The sequence below is a fragment of the Salmo salar genome, chromosome 13, assembly GCF_965601325.2.
Source record: "Salmo salar chromosome 13, fSalSal1, whole genome shotgun sequence".
In the NCBI taxonomy this organism is placed as follows: Eukaryota; Metazoa; Chordata; class Actinopteri; order Salmoniformes; family Salmonidae; genus Salmo; species Salmo salar.
The window spans coordinates 104,502,550-104,523,533 of record NC_138303.1 but is presented as its reverse complement, the minus strand read 5'-3'; the positions used below and the strand labels follow the sequence as shown (position 1 = coordinate 104,523,533).

Here is a 20,984-nt window from a genome sequence, read left to right as displayed (position 1 = left end):
TTTACATATCAGTAAGGTGTTATGCTATTGGTCATGCTTGCAGATAGGTGGAGATCGCACATGTAAATTCTTCCCAGCCTGATATTGACATGCAAGCGGTAGATCACATTCTTTAACACTTTAGCACCCTGCTAATTCACAGTTATTTCAATGCTAAAACAGACAAATCAGGAATCTACAGCCATCAACATACTGTTGTCCTGCACATCTAATGTATTTCCTTGTGTCTATCGTCAGGAACTTAAGTTTATTGTATTTTGTACTATTTTTGGTAAATTGTTGATGTTTGATTACAAAATCCCCAGTCTGATATTGAGATGCAAGCGACAAATCACAAATCTACAGCCGTCAGCATCTTGTTGATCCTGCACATCCAATGTGCTTCATTGTGTCCATCATCAGAACAAACACCAATCAACTAGGATCGCTGGACAGCTGTTACGAACACGTAAATCCTGCCTATCGGCATGCGCCGTTTAGTTTTGGTGCAGGATTTTTGTTGTTGACTATTCAGCTTCAGATAAGAAATGACTGAGGTGTATTTGGTGTAACATATTATAGGCCTACTATGCTACAGTATATGCAATTATATTAGATTCTGTTATGTAAAATACTTATTCATCATTATGTGATCTTGAGAGACATTCATTCAGCTTTGATTTAAATTGACTTAATGAGCACCATTATGAGAAGTGATAATCTTCTATTTATAATAATAATAATAATAATAATATGAGTAGGACTATTAGGGTTAGGCAACAGATCTTGATGAGGGTTATTTTAAGTGATTTGAGCGCCCTTCAAAATTGTGGCGCTGAAAGGACTTCACCGTAACCAAGTGGTCAACATATCGTTCTGGGTTCCACTGCGCAAGAGGTGTCCGTGGAGTTTTATGAACGTCAAGGCAGACACGCGGTGAATTTGGATCCTAGATCTCGTTAGTGTGATGACAAAGTTCATGTGGTGGATCACTTTCTCTGCATACACAATATAGGTGGTACGTAAGTTAAGCACTCGGACAGTAAGGTGAGTTCAAGTACGTGGTACATGAGCCCCAAGTCAACCTCTGGAGTTCTGTCTGTGGCAGTTCTTGTTATGTCGCATTTGGCCCATTCAAAGTGGCCAAGCCTCCGACCGACGGGCCTCTGCACACGCCTACAGTTTATTCCTAATTTGTGCCATCGCTAGAGAGAGAGAAAGAGAGAGAGGGAAGACACCACCATTTACCAACCTATGTGCTGCTATAGCCTACATATTTATTTAGTTTGTCATTCGATCGTTTTCATGGAACTTTAGTGGTAATTAAATATCATTTAAAATGTATCAGACTTCAATTTTCCAGAAATATTTTTACCAGCTCAGGGTATTCTCAAATTGAAAAACAAAGGTGAGGGAGCACCGTTCACCTCCACTACGGCAGCGCTACACCCCTGTATCTGGGCTCTCCTTGGGTAGTCACTAATCTTTTTCATGCAAGGAAAACTGGGTCCAGGTTCACCTCTTTAGATAAATTGATATTTCACACATGCAGGCACTCAGATAGCAAATATAATATGCACTGTGAACTGGGGCTAATTCAACAGGCTTAGAGATGTAGAAAGAGTTTGTCAAGTATGTATCGTCAAAAGAAAATAGTAAATTATGCAAGTGTAGGCTATACTGTATGTATGTATGTATGTATGTATGTATGTATGTATGCATGTATGTCAAATACATCCCTCCCTATTCCCCACATCCCCCAGGTTATCAGAGTTTTACATCAAAAGAATGTCTAATGTATAAAACAATAGGATCTCTGTGGCGGAGATCAGGAGAGAAGAGACAACAAGGGGATCTACCGTTTCAAAGGGACGGTGTGAAAGCTGGAGATTAGCTCAGCTACGTCTGCTTAACACAATGCTTTTCACACACACACACACACACACACACACACACACACACACACACACACACACACACGTCACAAATCACAGAGCTTTCCTCTGACCTTCTCATGCATCTGTCTGACCATCTCATTTGAGTTAGTAACACACTGACTAGACAGATGCATCTAACACTCTGCTGAAATACAATTACAGTGGTTTCTGAAGGATTTTGTGCTGATCTTCTCAGCCCATCCTCCATCATCTAAATGTGACAGTGTTGGGGTGATGGAATCCTGACCACAGGAACATAGATTTGACCATTGATTGGATGATAGAAGAAAGATTGGAGGTACACACATTAGCATGGAGAGGAGGCTTAGCTGCCACTGGCTGTACTATGAAACCTAGATAGAAGTGGACCTGCATTAGGGCTCTGGTCTAAAGTAGTGCACTATAAAGGGAATAGGGTGCATTCGGGCTCTGGTCTAAAGTAGTGCACTATAAAAGGGAATAGGGTACCATTGGGCTCTGGTCTAAAGTAGTGCACTATAAAAGGGAATAGGGTGCCATAGGGCTCTGGTCTAAAGTAGTGCACTATAAAGGGAATAGGGTGCCATAGGGCTCTGGTCTAAAGTAGTGCAGTATATAGGGAATAGGGTGCCGTTTCAGACACAACCTCCTCGGTCTGATCGACCCTCACATTCTCTCTCCCTGCATGTGCTCCCTGCACAATCATGTTCATGTCCTGAATATCAATCCATGGTACCCCACACACACACACACCCTCTATAGCCCCCGGGCCGACGCTTTACACAGAGGGAGAGAAAGACCAGCATATGGTTCACAGCAACACTCTCTACATGTGTGTGTCTGTTCATGTGTGTGTGTGTGTACATGTGTGTGTGAGTGTGTGTACATGTGTGTGTTTCTGTGTGTGAGAGAGAGGGAGTGCATTGGGCCCCCACTGCCAAACACATGTATGCTAATGTGTCCTGTCAATGCAAGTCATTTATGCATTCTACTAGAATGCATTTTACAATTCAGTCCATCAGCATGACTAGTGTATAGGTGAGTAGACACTAGAGAAGAATGCTTGGGCACAGTAACGGCTTCAAGTCGTCAGTGTGCTGGGACACTGTGTGAGGGTAGCAGGCTAGAGGCACGGATTTCCTTTTTTGGGTGGCGGGGATTACAGAGGCTCCGTAGGGGGAGAACAGAAGTCAATGTGCTGGGACACTGGGAGGGTAACAGGAGGCTCCGTAGGGGGAGAACAGAACAGAAGTCAGTGTTCAGGACACGGTGGTCCACCCCCAACATGGGCCACACAGACCCTCATACTGAACATGGGACCTGGGAGGAGCAGGAAGCAGCGATTCTAGAATGTCATTTAGAATTTGGGTTTTAGATTGTGGAATTTTGAGTGTTGACTGGAGAGACTGTGATCAACATTATAAGTAGACAACCAGACAGATCTCATGTACAGCATATGGAGGAGAGACGTGAAACCAATATCGTTTTGTTGGGTCCCATGGCTGTCAGATAAGCTGCATGGTTTGATAGGGTCTCTGGGTTCAGATGATGAGGACACACACATACACACACACACACACACACACACACACACACGTTCTTAGTTGAGCGCAATTACTCCATGGTAGCATCACGGGTGAAATGATCACATTCTGTTAACCTCTCTGTTAATTTGTAATTGAGGATTTAAATGGAAACGGTACTTTTTTTTTTTCAAGATCTGTTTAATCACATTTAATCTGAAAACAAGAGGGAGGATAAGTGAAGTGAAGTGCATTGAGAGGACAGTGGGGGAGTAATTTACTAGCAGGCAGGCAGTCCTGGTTGGATCTATTCACGCAATACAAGGTTGCCAAGTGTGTTGTAACAGCGGTATTATTTTATCATTCAATGGACCTGCAGGCATTTGGTCTCAGTCTGCCTTTAGCAATAGTGAAATACACTGAATGAAAATACACTGAATTAGATCTGTTACATCTAAGTACCAGGTTTAATCCATGCAGCTAAATTAGAAGGGGGGGGGGGGGGGTAACTGCCACAATACTGAAATAGCATGGTCTCTGCGGAAATATATTCCTTCTTATCTTTATTATATAACCATATAATCTGATAATTGTATTATTTAAGCTATCCAGGTTTTTTTTTCTGGTTGGATGGATGTACATGCATTGGTTGGGCCAAATACTAGACTGACCATAAGCCAGATCTGAGATGCTCGTTAGTATAGAAAAACAGAGGATTCTTTATCTTGGAGGCAACAGTTTTGTTGGAAATTAGTTCGAGATTTCAATGTGAAACAGGCTGTTTTTCTGCATCAAATTATACAGCAAGAACCTTGGGAAGCCTTGCCTAACTACAACGCACACAAAGGAGAAGAGGAAAACCCTCCGCGCTCTAACAAACAGTAAAAACCTGGGAAGGTAGATTGTGTCGTTTACCAATCAGAGCCAGAGAGAGAAGCTGCTTGGCTTGGGGTCATTTGAAATATGCATTGTTGTTATTTGCAATCATCATACTCAGTGCTTGTCTTGGACTGAAAATAGACGTCGGTACTCATTTTGGGTGTCAGTACTGTGTATATTTTGGTTCAGGACCTCCACAATACTTTTGAACTAATATTCTATAAGAGGAACATGAGCTCAAGCAGTATATAATGTGAGGTGCTGGTAGTCAGCGTCAGTGAGCTCCTGCCCAAGTCAAACACTGATCATATTGAAATATGGCCAATGGCTGAAGAGATTGATAGCTACTCTTCAACAGCATTGGTGGTGTATGTGGTTCACACAGCAACGAGCCTCCTGTACCTCGCCATGTGACATGCTAGATGTGCCACTCAATTTTAGGCAGCAATTAGAATGTGGAGATGAGGCGGTTGCGAGTAACGCTCCCGAGAACTCCGTGGTTACCATGGAAACGGCTCCTTCTGAATGGATTCACCAGAAAAAGATGACTCCAAATTCTATTTAGCAGCTTCCCCTCCACCACCCTGTTCTACACTCCCTTATAAGCTGCAGGCAGGGAGGGATAAATCAGGGGCTGTGGTTGTAAACAAGCTGCTCCAACCTGAGCCCCCTTTCCTGTTCCCTCTGAACCTAAGGGTTGTGGGTTCACATCCCCAACATCCCTACAGGGGAACTTTCACCATCCAGCAGGATGTAGGGCGATTTCTGCTTAAATTGCGTGAGTTAAATAAAAAACATTTTGCATTAATATGTTGCAGATGTTCCCTACTTTGATTGCATGTAAAACTGAACACATTGTCCCAGATTTTGTTCACAACACCAACTAGTGACAATGTGGTTTTTAGAGAAGTTGGAAGCCATGGAAGTTGTGTAAATATAGTAAAAATGCAATTCAACATTTCCGATTTCCAAACTGACAGGATGTATCCAGAATGTAACTATATCTTGTCTATTTCATCTGGCTATTACTCTCCGCCTAGCAACTGTGTGTAAATGAAAGTTATGCGTCAGTCCTAAAAACATACATACTCCCTCCAGGATCAACGCTGCAGACAAATTGTTTTTATTCCTTTTTCTAATGGATCTCTGAGACAGGAAATGACTTCCTGTTGCACATCGATTTCCATTTGACTGACTCACCAAGGCAATCGGGGAAATAGTATTCTCTTCAATTAGCGCCTGAGCTTTTGTTTCCTGGGTTAAAGGTCAAATGAGAGGGTGGAGCTATTGTAAATCAACTCCAATGGTGTAGCACTACATCAAGAACTATCATGGTAGATATACAGGGATTTATATGGCATGTAATCGCTCCTCCTCTGTATCTAATGGTGCAGCACTAAATACTGTAAGTGCATATCGTGTTATACAGCCGTTTTTATGGCTTAGATCATTCATTTATTCATATGTAGCATGCAATCTCACCTCTTCCTGAACTCCCAAGCACCCCAGTCTACACAGTCCTTACTTACCTGGTAGGCTCCATCACCACTCAGTTGGTTAATCCCACCAAACTGAATTCAACTTTTCTAAAACCGTGAGCAAACAAAAAAGGAAAATATGAATCTGCGATAGCAAACCTAGTAGGTCAGAAAGCACTGACAACTTACTCATCATATCTGATGTGGTACGTCACATCCTCCTTCTCTTTGTCTGTGGCGGTATAGTCTGTTTGAGAGGTGGAGGGCCCAGCCCCTGGCCCAATACTGTCAGAGTTCAACACAGAAGAAGAATTATTCCCATTATTATTGTCTGAGGAGGAGAGGTGGCTTTGGCCCGGCTCTGTCTCAAGCTTGCCGTTAGTCCTTTTGCTAGGCCTGCCAACCTTCCCTGCTGTAGGAGCTTTACTGGTGCTGTGCTGTCCCTTTGGGCTGTGTGACACGCTGTCGATGCAGGCTTCAAACCAGGCACCGATGCTTATGTCTCTGCAGTCCACCAATTCGTTTATCTGAAAGGAGAAAAATAACAGAAAATTGAGTTTACCTTTCAACTATGAATAAAATGCACATGTACAATTAAAATGAATGGCTGTGCAGAGTGCTACTGGCTGTGAGTACTGATGTGAGTACTGATGAAAGCAATAACAGGTTTCTGGGTAAACAAAGCAACAGACTCATGGGACATTTCAAGGATAGTGATGAAATGTTAAAAGTCTTCCTATTAGTCAAAGCCTTTTTACTTTTGTTGACATCATGAACAAAGTGGCGGAAAAGAATCCTCAGTTACTTGGGCAATGGAAGGTTTTGATGAGAGAAAAAGTTAATGATTAGCGACAAAATGAGAGACGCGCTGTCTCCAGTGTGTTAGCTAAACACCATTGACTACGCTATAAATGCACCGCCCTTGCCTCAGTATATGGGACATGAGCAGCTCACATGCATAACAGAGCTAGGAGACAGGGAGGGGCAAGGCCAACAACAGGCTGTCTGGGACCTCTGAGCATAGCAATGTTTACAATGTGTATCATGGCTACAGTGGATGAAGGTTCTCTGTCCCCCCTTTGCCTCTCAACAAACACTCACTGAAGAACTCACGGATGAAGATTCCAGAACAGTGACATCACCCTGAGCGGCTAACTCTATTAGCTAACAACGTTACGCATCATAACACAAACCGAGGACGCATCAAGAGACCATCAATCCAGATCTCAGCCTTGTACAGATGCAGAATATAAAGTATCAGACATCGTTGTAAAGTCCTTGAATTAAAGAGCTGAGTTAGGGTTAGGCTGGGAGGGACAGTGGGGTTTTTGGGGGTCAAGTCCATTTCAGTTCAGGAAGTAAATCAAATTCCTGAATTTAAATGGAATCGACGCCAACTCTAGTCTCCAAAACCCACCAGCCTGTTTATAAAGGACGAAGCTTGTACCTTTCCATATTAATTCACATGAGAATCAAAGCCTTCAGTCAGGCTGCTGTTTTCATGTGCTCCGGTCATCAGCTCCATGTTCATCTCCACAGGCCAACGGGGACTGCTAATTGACAGGGACATCCTCTGGGCCACACGCCAATTTTTTATTTTATTTATTTAACTAGGCAACTCTGTTAAGAACAAATTCTTATTTACAATGACGGCCTACCAAAACGCAAAAGGCCTCTTGCAGGGATGGGGGCTGGGATTAAAAATACAAATATAGGAAAACACACATCACTACAAGGGAGACACCACAACACTACAGAGACCTTACCTACTGGTTTGAGTACAATTTAAATCTTAACCTACAAGTCTCACCAAAAACAGTAGCACATCAATAATACCGGTACCGTGAACCTGCAACAATTGATCATGAACAAACTAAAACAAACGTTAGCTTTCAGAGGAACTTGAAATCACTGCTACTGAGACGGAGTACAGTAGTAGTATCGAAGTTAAGTAGATTTTTGGTGTTTTTTGGTGTTTTCTGTTCACATTAAGTTTACATAGAGCTACTACTTCCTGTTCACACTACGTACATACAATACATATACTACTTCCTGTTCATTATGTGTGGGTGTGCTTACCTCATCAGTTTTATCTACTGAATAAACCTGTTTGCTGGTCAGTCATCTCCATCATTAGTCATAATATAATAAAATATGCCATTTATCAGACAGTGGGTCAGAGTGCACAATGGTACATTTGAGTGTTTAAGTAATCCTGTTAGTACACTACAATGCCAAAAGTTTGTGGACACCCCTTCAAATTAGTGGATTTGGCTATTTCAGCCACATCCGTTGCTGACAGGTGTATAAAATCAAGCACACAGCCATGCAATCTCCATAGGGAAACATTGGCAACAGAATGGCCTTACTGAAGAGCTCAGTGGCTTTCAAAGTGGCACCGTCATAGGATGTCACCTTTCCAACAAGTCAGTTTCATCAAATTTCTGCCCTACTAGAGCTGCCCTGGTCAACTGTATGTGCTGTTATTGTGAAGTGGAAACATCTAGGAGCAACAACGGCTCAGCCGCAAAATGGTGGGCCACACAAGTTCACAGAACAGGACCGCCGAGTGGTGAAGCTCATGGCACGTAAAAATTGTCTGTCCTCGGTTGCAACACTCACTACCGAGTTCCAAACTGACTCTGGAAGCAACGTCAGCACAATGACTGTTCGTCGGGAGCTTCATGAAATGGGTTTCCATGGCCGTGCAGCCACACAAGCCTAAGATCACCATGTGTGATGCCAAGGGTCGGCTGCAGTGGCGTAAAGCTCGCCGCCATTGGACTCCAGAACAGTGGAAACGCATTCTCGGGAGGGATGAATCATGCTTCACCATCTGGCAGTCCGACGGACTAATCTGGGTTTTGGCAGATGCCAGGAGAACGCTACCTGTCTGAATGCATAGTGCCCACTGTAAAGTTTGGTGGAGGAGGAATAATGGTCTGGGGCTGTTTTTCATGGTTCGGGCTAGGCCCCTTAGTTCCAGTGAAGGGAAATCATAACACTACAGCATACAATGACATCCAAGTCTAGGTCCAAAAGGCTCCTTATCAGCCTCTATATCTAAGCCATAAGACTGCTGAACAATTAATCAAAATGGCCACCCAGACTATTTGCATCGACATCCCCCCTTTTTGTTTTCACACTGCTGCTACTCCCTGTTATTAGATATGCAGTCACTTTACCCCTACATACATACATACATACATACATACATCTTATTTTTTTAACTTTAGTTTATTTAGTAAATATTTTTTTAAACTATTTTCTTAAAACTGCATTGTTGGTTAAGGGCTTGTAAGTATTTCACAGTAAGATCTACACCCATTGTATTCCTGTTTCTGCATGGACAATGCCCCTGTGCACAAAGCGAGGTCCATAGAGAAACAGTTTGTCGAGATCGGTGTGGAAGAACTTGACTGGCCTGCACAGAGCCCTGACCTCGAACACCTTCGGGATGAATAGGAACAGCGACTGTGAGCCAGGCCTAATCGACCCAACATCAGTGCCAGACCTCACTAATACTGTTGTGGCTGAATGGAAGCAAGTCCCCGCAGCAATGTTCCAACATCTAGTGGAAAGCCTTTCCAGAAGACTGGAGGCTGTTATAGCAGCAAAGGGGGGGACCAACTCCATATTTATGCCCATGATTTTGGAATGAGATGTTCGACGAGCAGGTGTCCACATACTTTTGGAACTGAAAACACAGCTGCAGTCATCTCCTTGATGGCGCTATAAGCATTGAGCCAAGAGACTGTCCTGTCCATGTTCCAGCACATATCTTTTACAGCCGCTGTGGTTGGCCAGCAGCAGGCCCTCTCTCAGGGCTGGTGTCTGGGTATAGTGTGTCTCATAGCTTGGTTCTGCTTGGCATCTTTAGGCCCACGCTCCCCTGCAGCTTGGCTTTGGTGTTAACTGTGAACAGGCCATGTCTATCAAAACGTGGCAGCTCTACCATTTACTCTGAGTGAGTATGAATAAGAAAAAATACCAAGACAAATTCCTAGCAACCATTTGTTCCATGGTAATATGTTTTTTTTTAGAATCTGATATCTGATTCTAGGCCTAAGGGGAGATTAAATCTGTAGAGGAACATACCATGAGGTAAAAGATGAGGTACAGTCCCATCCAGACATCATTCAACAGGGAGACTTGAGTACAGGGCCAGTATTCAAAATGCTTATCAGAACAGGAGTACCGATGTATGACGCCCCCAACCCCTCCGGTCCATATAAATCCTATTCATTATGAGCTCAAAGGCTACACTGATCCTACAGCATAACTCCTACTCTGAGACGCTTTGTGAATAAGGAACCAGAACAATATATCAACCTCCCCTGGCCGTGACCTCACTCTCCAAGGGTGACTCGGGAGAGTTGGGATATGCAACAACAACAAAAAACATTTCCAATTCACACATGTGAAATAGGACAGATATAAGCACCCACCCACCCCACACACACCAGTCAGCCAGACAGAGCCCTGACTGGCACCCACACCACTGGACCTGCTACAGTAGCTAAACAGTCCTGAGCCCTGCGTCTGGGTCGGCCGGTCACTATGGAGATGGAGCTCAGAACGCTGAGGGAGTTGAGACATGGCTGCCAATTCAAACTACCACAGGCATGTGGGCCCAAACCACAGCAATGCAAAGGGGAAAAGGTGGTGAAATGAGGCTGCATGACCTGCTGGTGTACCAGTGCCATCAAGGAAATTAATGACAAAACATATTTCAGTGTCTCCTAAATTGTGAATGCTCTCTCCACAACCAACTGAGCTATAGTAGAGTTGTGAATGCTCTCTCCACAACCAGCTGAGCTATAGTAGAGTTGTGAATGCTCTCTCTATAACCAGCTGAGCTATAGTAGAGTTGTGAATGCTCTCTCTCTACAACCAGCTGAGCTATAGTAGAGTTGTGAATGCTCTCTCTCTACAACCAGCTAAGCTATAGTAGAGTTGTGAATGCTCTCTCTAACACCAGCTGAGCTATAGTAGAGTTGTGAATGCTCTCTCTACAACCAGCTGAGCTATAGTAGAGTTGTGAATGCTCTCTCTATAACCAGCTGAGCTATAGTAGAGTTGTGAATGCTCCCTCTCTACAACCAGCTGAGCTATAGTAGAGTTGTGAATGCTCCCTCTCTACAACCAGCTGAGCTATAGTAGAGTTGTGAATGCTCCCTCTCTACAACCAGCTGAGCTATAGTAGAGTTGTGAATGCTCTCTCTACAACCAGCTGAGCTATAGTAGAGTTGTGAATGCTCTCTCTACAACCAGCTGAGCTATAGTAGAGTTGTGAATGCTCTCTCTACAACCAGCTGAGCTATAGTAGAGTTGTGAATGCTCTCTCTACAACCAGCTGAGCTATAGTAGAGTTGTGAATGCTCTCTCTCTCTAACCAGCTGAGCTATAGTAGAGTTGTGAATGCTCTCTCTCTACAACCAGCTGAGCTATAGTAGAGTTGTGAATGCTCTCTCTCTACAACCAGCTGAGCTATAGTAGAGTTGTGAATGCTCTCTCTCTACAACCAGCTGAGCTATAGTAGTTGTGAATGCTCTCTCTACAACCAGCTGAGCTATAGTACAGTTGTGAATGCTCTCTCAATAACCAGCTGAGCTATAGTAGAGTTGTGAATGCTCTCTACAACCAGCTGAGCTATAGTAGAGTTGTGAATGCTCTCTACAACCAGCTGAGCTATAGTAGAGTTGTGAATGCTCTCTACAACCAGCTGAGCTATAGTAGAGTTGTGAATGCTCTCTCTACAACCAGCTGAGCTATAGTAGAGTTGTGAATGCTCTCTCTCTAACCAGCTGAGCTATAGTAGAGTTGTGAATGCTCTCTCTCTACAACCAGCTGAGCTATAGTAGAGTTGTGAATGCTCTCTCTCTACAACCAGCTGAGCTATAGTAGAGTTGTGAATGCTCTCTCTCTACAACCAGCTGAGCTATAGTAGAGTTGTGAATGCTCTCTCTAACACCAGCTGAGCTATAGTAGAGTTGTGAATGCTCTCTCTAACACCAGCTGAGCTATAGTAGTTGTGAATGCTCTCTCTACAACCAGCTGAGCTATAGTAGAGTTGTGAATGCTCTCTCAATAACCAGCTGAGCTATAGTAGAGTTGTGAATGCTCTCTACAACCAGCTGAGCTATAGTAGAGTTGTGAATGCTCTCTCTCTCTAACCAGCTGAGCTATAGTAGAGTTGTGAATGCTCTCTCTCTCTAACCAGCTGAGCTATAGTAGAGTTGTGAATGCTCTCTATCTCTAACCAGCTGAGCTATAGTAGAGTTGTGAATGCTCTCTCTCTACAACCAGCTGAGCTATAGTAGAGTTGTGAATGCTCTCTCTCTACAACCAGCTGAGCTATAGTAGTTGTGAATGCTCTCTCTCTACAACCAGCTGAGCTATAGTAGTTGTGAATGCTCTCTCTACAACCAGCTGAGCTATAGTAGTTGTGAATGCTCTCTCTACAACCAGCTGAGCTATAGTAGAGTTGTGAATGCTCTCTCAATAACCAGCTGAGCTATAGTAGAGTTGTGAATGCTCTCTACAACCAGCTGAGCTATAGTAGAGTTGTGAATGCTCTCTACAACCAGCTGAGCTATAGTAGAGTTGTGAATGCTCTCTCTACAACCAGCTGAGCTATAGTAGAGTTGTGAATGCTCTCTCTACAACCAGCTGAGCTATAGTAGAGTTGTGAATGCTCTCTCTCTACAACCAGCTGAGCTATAGTAGAGTTGTGAATGCTCTCTCTAACACCAGCTGAGCTATAGTAGAGTTGTGAATGCTCTCTCTAACACCAGCTGAGCTATTATAGAGTTGTGAATGCTCTCTCTAACACCAGCTGAACTATAGTAGTTGTGAATGCTCTCTCTACAACCAGCTGAGCTATAGTAGAGTTGTGAATGCTCTCTACAACCAGCTGAGCTATAGTAGAGTTGTGAATGCTCTCTCTACAACCAGCTGAGCTATAGTAGAGTTGTGAATGCTCTCTCTACAACCAGCTGAGCTATAGTAGAGTTGTGAATGCTCTCTCAATAACCAGCTGAGCTATAGTAGAGTTGTGAATGCTCTCTACAACCAGCTGAGCTATAGTAGAGTTGTGAATGCTCTCTACAACCAGCTGAGCTATAGTAGAGTTGTGAATGCTCTCTACAACCAGCTGAGCTATAGTAGAGTTGTGAATGCTCTCTCTACAACCAGCTGAGCTATAGTAGAGTTGTGAATGCTCTCTCTACAACCAGCTGAGCTATAGTAGAGTTGTGAATGCTCTCTCTCAAACCAGCTGAGCTATAGAGTTGTGAATGCTCTCTCTCAAACCAGCTGAGCTATAGTAGAGTTGTGAATGCTCTCTCTCAAACCAGCTGAGCTATAGTAGAGTTGTGAATGCTCTCTCTCAAACCAGCTGAGCTATAGTAGAGTTGTGAATGCTCTCTCTCAAACCAGCTGAGCTATAGTTTAGTTGTGAATGCTCTCTCTCAAACCAGCTGAGCTATAGTAGAGTTGTGAATGCTCTCTCTCAAACCAGCTGAGCTATAGTAGAGTTGTGAATGCTCTCTCTAACCAGCTGAGCTATAGTAGAGTTGTGAATGCTCTCTCTATAACCAGCTGAGCTATAGTAGAGTTGTGAATGCTCTCTCTAAAACCAGCTGAGCTATAGTAGAGTCATTGCAGACCTTAGAGAGATATTTATAACTTGTCCAGATCAACTAGCATATGTCAGCTAATGTTTTTTTAGCCCATAGATTTTGTTGTAATGTTTGAGTCATTCAAATATCACATGAATACACATTAGTCATGGCAAAATGTATAGAATTGCAAGAAAATAAGCTTTAAACCTGCAAAATGTTTCCCCAACTAACAAGAGGGGTGTGAACAGTTTGTGTCATGAACAGTGCTTGTACCCATAGAAAAAGACATGGCGTGCACAGGGGGAGTGCGGGATGTTCCCCAATGCTGGACGGGGGACCTGAGCAAAAAAGGTTCGGGATCCCCTGTTCTATATTATAAACTAGGTAGTTTGGCTCCTGAATGGCTGAAAGTTGTGGTAAATCAGGCTTCATAAACTGGGTGGTTCGAGCCCTGAATGCTGATTGGCTGAAAGCCGTGGTATATCAAACCGTATTCCACATGTATGACACTTTTTACGTTGGTAATCAGTTTATAACAGCAATAAGGCACCTCAGGGGTTTGGGTATATGACCATAAAACCACGGTAAAGGGCTCTATCCAGGCACGACGCATTGTGTCCAAACCCCCCCCCCCCCCCCCCCCCACGGGCCTTTTTGCTTAATTATATTCTTATTCTATAGCATATTATCCCACAGCCTTTCCTATTCAAACCACAAATGAATCAACCTGAGAGAAAATTGTACCACAGTCCAGCAAGATATTTCTCCTTTACCTTGAACACCCCAATTCCCGCGTCTATGAGGAAGGGACGTGTAGAGGTTGATGGCTGGTTGTCGTGCTTCTCCAGCGGTGCCGGTGGACCAGAAGACTCGTCTCCGTTGTTATTGGGATCACTGGTGTGACTCGTTTTCTTACTGGTACTGATGTTGGTGGTAGTACTGGTGTTGCCAGTGGTGGTTGTGTTGTTGTTGTTGACTGTGGTGGGTTTGGGGGTAAGTGTTGGGGCCACGGTGGTAGGTTTAGAGGGGGTGGTAGCTGCACCAGTCGTAGTGTTGGGGGTGGTGGGGGGCAGTGTGTCACACTCCTTGGGGCTGACGACAGGGGAGATGACGGAGGGAGAGATGAGAGGACTGTCTGGAGCGTCCCCCGCTTGGGAACGGATAAGCAGCTGGACGATATCGTTCAGACCCACGTTGTAGTCATACAGTGTGTGGCCATCTTCCATCTGAAAAATAAAAGACACAAATCCATCTGTCAGATAGGTATTTATTCCTCTTGAGATGTAAAACAGCTTTGGGATAGTCAAACAGCATCTGGCCGTCTTGCATCTGAAAAATACACACAAATTGATCTGGTAGGCAGACATATTGGTCTTGTTTTTAGTTTTTTTGGTGGGGGGGGGGGGGGGGGGGGCGACATTTGGCCGACATTTGTGCGATATTAAATAATCAGCATAGCGTCACTGACTCGTCGTCGGAAGCGTATGCCGAGCACAAGCTGGTTGTCAAGGGCAAACAAAGAGCACGGCAAAAAGACAGAATTCTGCAGAAGGCTGAGGAGGGACAATGTGTTGATGCTCAGCACCATTCAGAATGAAAACCTATAAAAGACCTGAACAAAGAAGAGCTACTACACCTCCAGACTCAATCAATAGCTCTGCACCACCTGTCCTGTACCAGACAGGTTTCTATCTCCCTGTCCATGGGCCAAATGTCCTAGTTGTTATGCAACCAGGGGGCTAGGGAATCATTTTACAGTGGGGGCAGCATCTCTCAAAATGAAATCATGGGAAATAATGCATCTTAGTTGTGACAATGAGAACAAGAATATTCCAATAAGAAATATCACCATTGTGAAACGGGAAATATGCTGTACATTTTAATTTGTCTCCCCAAAACCTGAAGTCAGCACAACAAATCTCTGCCTTCCACTGCATGTTTTCCTCCAATAAATACATACAATCTTAGAAGGGGGGGTTAAGTCGCTATGACAACCAATAAAGGACCCCCTCCCCCTGTGTTTATGTGTGTGTGTGTCTGCCGTGTGGCGTTGACAGCATAGTATAGAAATATAATTACTCCCCATCACAGAACATCGACTTGAATGGAATGTCCGTTTTAGTAATTCTATTTCTATGGTAACCATCCTGGACAAAAGGACACTAGGCAGCCTGTGGCACACTGACTTGAATTCATCTATTGTGTTGGGAAAGGGGAAATGATGATATGCATGGAACGCCATAACACAGTGTACATTATCTGCATTAAACCTTTCATCGGAGGGTCAATGACTAATTCGCATAATATCCCTCTGCAGCCATGAACTAAGCAATCCACTTTCTATCAAGATGTTTTACAGGCTCCTTAGGTTACAACAAGAAAAATACAACAAGAAAAATACACTGCTGCAGTTAGTACATGATATTGAATGTTTTCTACAGCGCATTCGGAAAGTACTCAGACCCCTTGACTTTTTCTACATTTTGTTACAGCTTTATTCTAAAATGGATTAAATATAAATATTCAAATCACACACACACACACACACACACACACACACACACACACACACACACACACACACACAGGAAGGGTACCAAAACATTGAAGGTCCCCAAGAACACAGTGGCCTCCACCATTCTTAAATGGGAGAAGTTTAGAACCACCAAGACTCTTCCTAGAGCTGGCCGCCCGTGCCAAACTGAGCAATCGGGGGAGAAGGGACTTGGTAAGGGAGGTGACCAAGAACCCGATGGTCACTGACAGAGCTCCTCTGTGGAGATGGGTGGACTATCCAGAATGACAACAGTCTCTGCAACACTCCGCCAATCAGGCCTTTATGGTAGAGTGGTCAGACGGAAGCCACTCTTCAGTAAAAGGCACATGCTTGGAGTTTGCCAAAAGGCACCTAAAGGACTCTCAGACCATGAGAAACAAGATCCTTTGGTATGATGAAAACCAAGATTGAACTCTTTGGCCTGAATGCCAAGCGTCACGTCTGGAGGAAACCTGGCACCATCCCTACAGTGAAGCATGGTGGTGGCAGCATCATGCTGTGGGGATGTTTTTCAGGGGCAGGGACTGGGAGACTAGTCAGGATCTAGGGAAAGATGAACGGAGCAAAGTACAGAGAGATCCTTGATGAAAACCTGATCCAGAGCGCTCAGGACCTCAGATTGGAAGGTAAACCTTAGCCTCAACAGGACAATGACCCTAAGCACACAGCGAAGACAAAGCAGGAGTGGCTTAGGGACAAGTCTCTGAATGTCCTTGAGTGGCCCAGCCGAAGCCCGGACTTGAACACGATCGAATATCGCTGAAGAGACCTGAAAATAACTGTGGAGCGACGCTCCCCATCCCAACCTGACAGAGCTTGAGAGGATCTGCAGAGAAGAATGGGAGAAATTCCCCAAATACAGGTCTGCCAAGCTCGTAGGGTCAAAGAAGACTCAAGGCTGTAATCACTGCCAAAGGCGCTTCAACAAAGTACTGAGTAAAGGGTCTGAATACTTATGTATAAAAAAGTTTTTTTATTTGTAAAACATTTCTAAAAACCTGTTCTTGCTTTGTCATTATGGGGTTGTGTGTAGATTGATGAGGGGGAAAACAATTTAATCAATTTGAGAATAAGGCTGTAACGTAACAAAATGTGAAAAACGTCAAAGGGTCTGAATACTTTTACAAATTTGGTGTTTAGAAATGTTCAACAGATGGTGAAATTTTTGGCCGATTGGATAATATGCCATCCATCCGGTCTATTTGAAATGTTATGGTTCTTTGGCTCACTGCCATTTGCTTTTGCAAAATGTCGCTCTTGGTGTACAAAGGGGTAATAATCAGAATTTGATATATCCTTATGTGAACAATAAAATAACATCATGCAGTATAAATTATTACAGTCACTGTTGTTTTCATTGAGTCCCAAACCAAATCTGAGATTGTTTGGGATGAGTCGGACCTCAGAATGAAGGAAAAGAAGCCAACAAGTGCTCAGCATATATGTGGGAACTCCTTCAAGACTGTTGGAAAAGCAGTCCAGGTGAAGCTGGTTGAGAGAATGCCAAGAGTGTGAAAAGCTGTCATCAAGGCAAAGGGTGGCTATTTGAAGAATCTCAAATACATTGGATTTGTTTAACACTTTTTTGGTTACTGTATGATTCCATATGTGTTACTTCATAGTTTTGATGTCGTCACCATTATTTACAATGTAGAAAATAGTCATGTTCCTTAATTGTTTATGGTTCATTGAACAAGCATGGGAAACAGTGTTTAAACCCTTTACAATGAAGATCTGTGAAGTTATTTTGACTTTTACAAATTATCTTTGAAAGACAGGGCCCTGAAAAAGGGATGTTTATATATATACCACTGTATTTTGTATTCTCCCTCTCATAGTAGACAATCCATATGTACACACTGCTCAAAAAAATAAAGGGAACACTTAACACAATGTAACTCCAAGTCAATCACACTTCTGTGAAATCAAACTGTCCACTCAGGAAGCAACACTGATTGACAATACATTTCACATGCTGTTGTGCAAATGGAATAGACAACAGGTGGAAATTATAGGCAATTAGCAAGACGCCCCCAATAAAGGAGTGGTTCTGCAGGTGGTGACCACAGACCACTTCTCAGTTCCTATGCTTCCTGGCTGATGTTTTGGCCACTTTTGAATGATGGCGGTGCTTTCACTTTAGTGGTAGCATGAGACGGAGTCTACAACCCACACAAGTGGCTCAGGTAGTGCAGCTCATCCAGGATGGCACATCAATGCGAGCTGTGGCAAGAAGGTTTGCTGTGTCTGTCAGCGTAGTGTCCAGAGCATGGAGGCGCTACCAGGAGACAGGCCAGTACATCAGGAGACGTGGAGGAGGCCGTAGGAGGGCAACAACCCAGCAGCAGGACCGCTACCTCCGCCTTTGTGCAAGGAGGAGCAGGAGGAGCACTGCCAGAGCCCTGCAAAATGACCTCCAGCAGGCCACAAATGTGCATGTGTCTGCTCAAACGGTCAGAAACAGACTCCATGAGGGTGGTATGAGGGCCCGACGTCCACAGGTGGGGGTTGTGCTTACAGCCCAATACCGTGCAGGACGTTTGGCATTTGCCAGAGAACACCAAGATTGGCAAATTCGCCACTGGCACCCTGTGCTCTTCACAGATGAAAGCAGGTCCACACTGAGCACGTGACAGACGTGACAGAGTCTGGAGACGCCGTGGAGAACGTTCTGCTGCCTGCAACATCTTCCAGCATGACCGGTTTGGCGGTGGGTCAGTCATGGTGTGGGGTGGCATTTCTTTGGGGGGCCGCACAGCCCTCCATGTGCTCGCCAGAGGTAGCCTGACTGCCATTAGGTACCGAGATGAGATCCTCAGACCCCTTGTGAGACCATATGCTGGTGCGGTTGGCCCTGGGTTCCTCCTAATGCAAGACAATGCTAGACCTCATGTGGCTGGAGTGTGTCAGCAGTTCCTGCAAGAGGAAGGCATTGATGCTATGGACTGGCCCGCCCGTTCTCCAGACCTGAATCCAATTGAGCACATCTGGGACATCATGTCTCGCTCCATCCACCAATGCCACGTTGCACCACAGCCTGTCCAGGAGTTGGCGGATGCTTTAATCCAGGTCTAGGAGGAGATCCCTCAGGAGACCATCTGCCACCTCATCAGGAGCATGCCCAGGCATTGTAGGGAGGTCATACAGGCACGTGGAGGCCACACACACTACTGAGCCTCATTTTGACTTGTTTTAAGGACATTACATCAAAGTTGGATCAGCCTGTAGTGTGGTTTTCCACTTTAATTTTGAGTGTGACTCCAAATCCAGACCTCCATGGGTTGATAAATTGGATTTACATTGATTATTTTTGTGTGATTTTGTTGTCAGCACATTCAACTATGTAAAGAAAAAAAAGTATTTAATAAGATTTTTTCTATCATTCAGATCTAGGATGTGTTAAGTGTTCCCTTTATTTTTTTTTGCAGTATATATATATATATATATATACACATATACACACATACGCGCCCATCTCAGTGAACTAATCCATTGGAGGCCTAGACTAAAAGACAATTTATGCTTGATCTGAAAATGTGGTCGGAGGCTCCATATGGATTGTGGGACGGAATTGCGAGCCTCCAGAGACCAAATGGAGCTCCATACCGCATCGCCATGCTCCTCCCAACTGTTACAACAATGTGGAGGGCTCTGTATAGCTCTGCATTGACCTGATTGGTTGACTGTAGGTGGTACATCCTGTAGAAAACACAAAAACTCACTTCCTTGACAACAGCTTTGCACTGCTCAGCGAGAAGTGTGAATGCCCTGATTTCTGCAGAGGCCGTATCACCGTAAATGCTGCACGGCCAATGCAGACGTCAGATTGACCATGTATTACCCAGACTCACAATGTGCACATTCATTGTTTCATAACTTCATTGTGTGAATTGTTTGCGTTTGATTGTTAGTGTAAATCAATTCCCCTTTACATATATCACCAGTAGTACATTTACCGTTAACTCCTATTCTACAATGTTTGTTTTGTTATGGTAATTTCTGTTAATAATAATATCAACATATTATTCCAGTCTTTTACCGTTCTCATTGTAGGAGTGGACATTTTGTTTGTAGAGCGCACAACCTATGCTGCAACACTTTTGAGAAACAAGTTTTGGTTTATTTCATTCTATTTACGAGTTGTCAGTTTAGTCATTATTTTGTTTGGAGCGCTCCTGTCGATGCTGAGTAAGGACGCACACCTAAATACGCATAGAAATAGCCCTATAGGCTACATGGCCTGCACGCAAATGTAGGTATATTAACGTGGCCATTTGGGGATGTCTGATAGTATTTCTGATTGGCTTAACGCACCACCACTAATGAGCTGTGGAGATTCTCAAAGTAATGTTTTCTTCACCTCAAACAGGAAACAAAGTCAGTTTTAACATCCATTGAGAATGACAATAGTTCCTCAATGCAGTTGAAAAATCTTTCCAGCCCCTCCGTTTTGATAACAACTCAGAGTGAAAGGGAAAAATGTTATCCTCCGATTCAGTGGAAAAGCCATAAAATAGGCCTACCTCATTACTTCTCATCAGTGTCTGACTTGAACTGAAATAGGTTCCAGTATTCATTTTGGGTGCTGGTACTGTTTATATTTAGGTGCAGGAGCTCCACAATACTTCTGATATTCTATAAAGAGGAACAGGAGCTCAAGCAGTAGAACATTTGAGGTGTCGGTACTCAGCTCTGGTGAGCTCCTGCCAAAGTCAAGCACTGCTTCTTATCCCTTGCATAAATACCCTACAGCTGTGTACGTCCCGAGCTCACTGAGCAGGAAACTGAGGGCCCAAAGTATTTTATACAATGTTGCAAGTTAGCTAGCTCAAGCTTCAGGCCAGACCCAAGTTAATAGTTGATACAATGTTTCAGGTTCGTTGCAGACAGACCATGAGTAGCATATGTGATTTATAGGATATTTATATTAAAATCAGGATGTTTTCTACCTGCAGGCTGCAATGTTTTTATTTGTTGGCTTTATGTAGGCTATTTGTACATAATTGGCAATATAAATTACTTTTTTA

The 20,984-nt window shown here is 43.8% G+C and overlaps 1 protein-coding gene across 2 annotated transcripts in view; it reads right to left on the bottom strand.

Moving 5' to 3' along the window:
* The window catches only part of LOC106568437 (E3 ubiquitin-protein ligase UHRF2), a 46,925-nt gene that overhangs the window by 12,191 nt on the left and 13,750 nt on the right, over window positions 1-20,984 (bottom strand). For both annotated transcript variants that reach the window (XM_014138767.3, XM_014138765.3), the window contains exons 2-3: window positions 14,174-14,626; window positions 5,965-6,302 (exon numbers count right to left, since the gene is read on the bottom strand). In XM_014138767.3, the coding sequence (XP_013994242.3) occupies window positions 5,965-6,302; window positions 14,174-14,626 (791 nt within the window). The remainder of the gene's footprint in view (window positions 1-5,964; window positions 6,303-14,173; window positions 14,627-20,984) is intronic.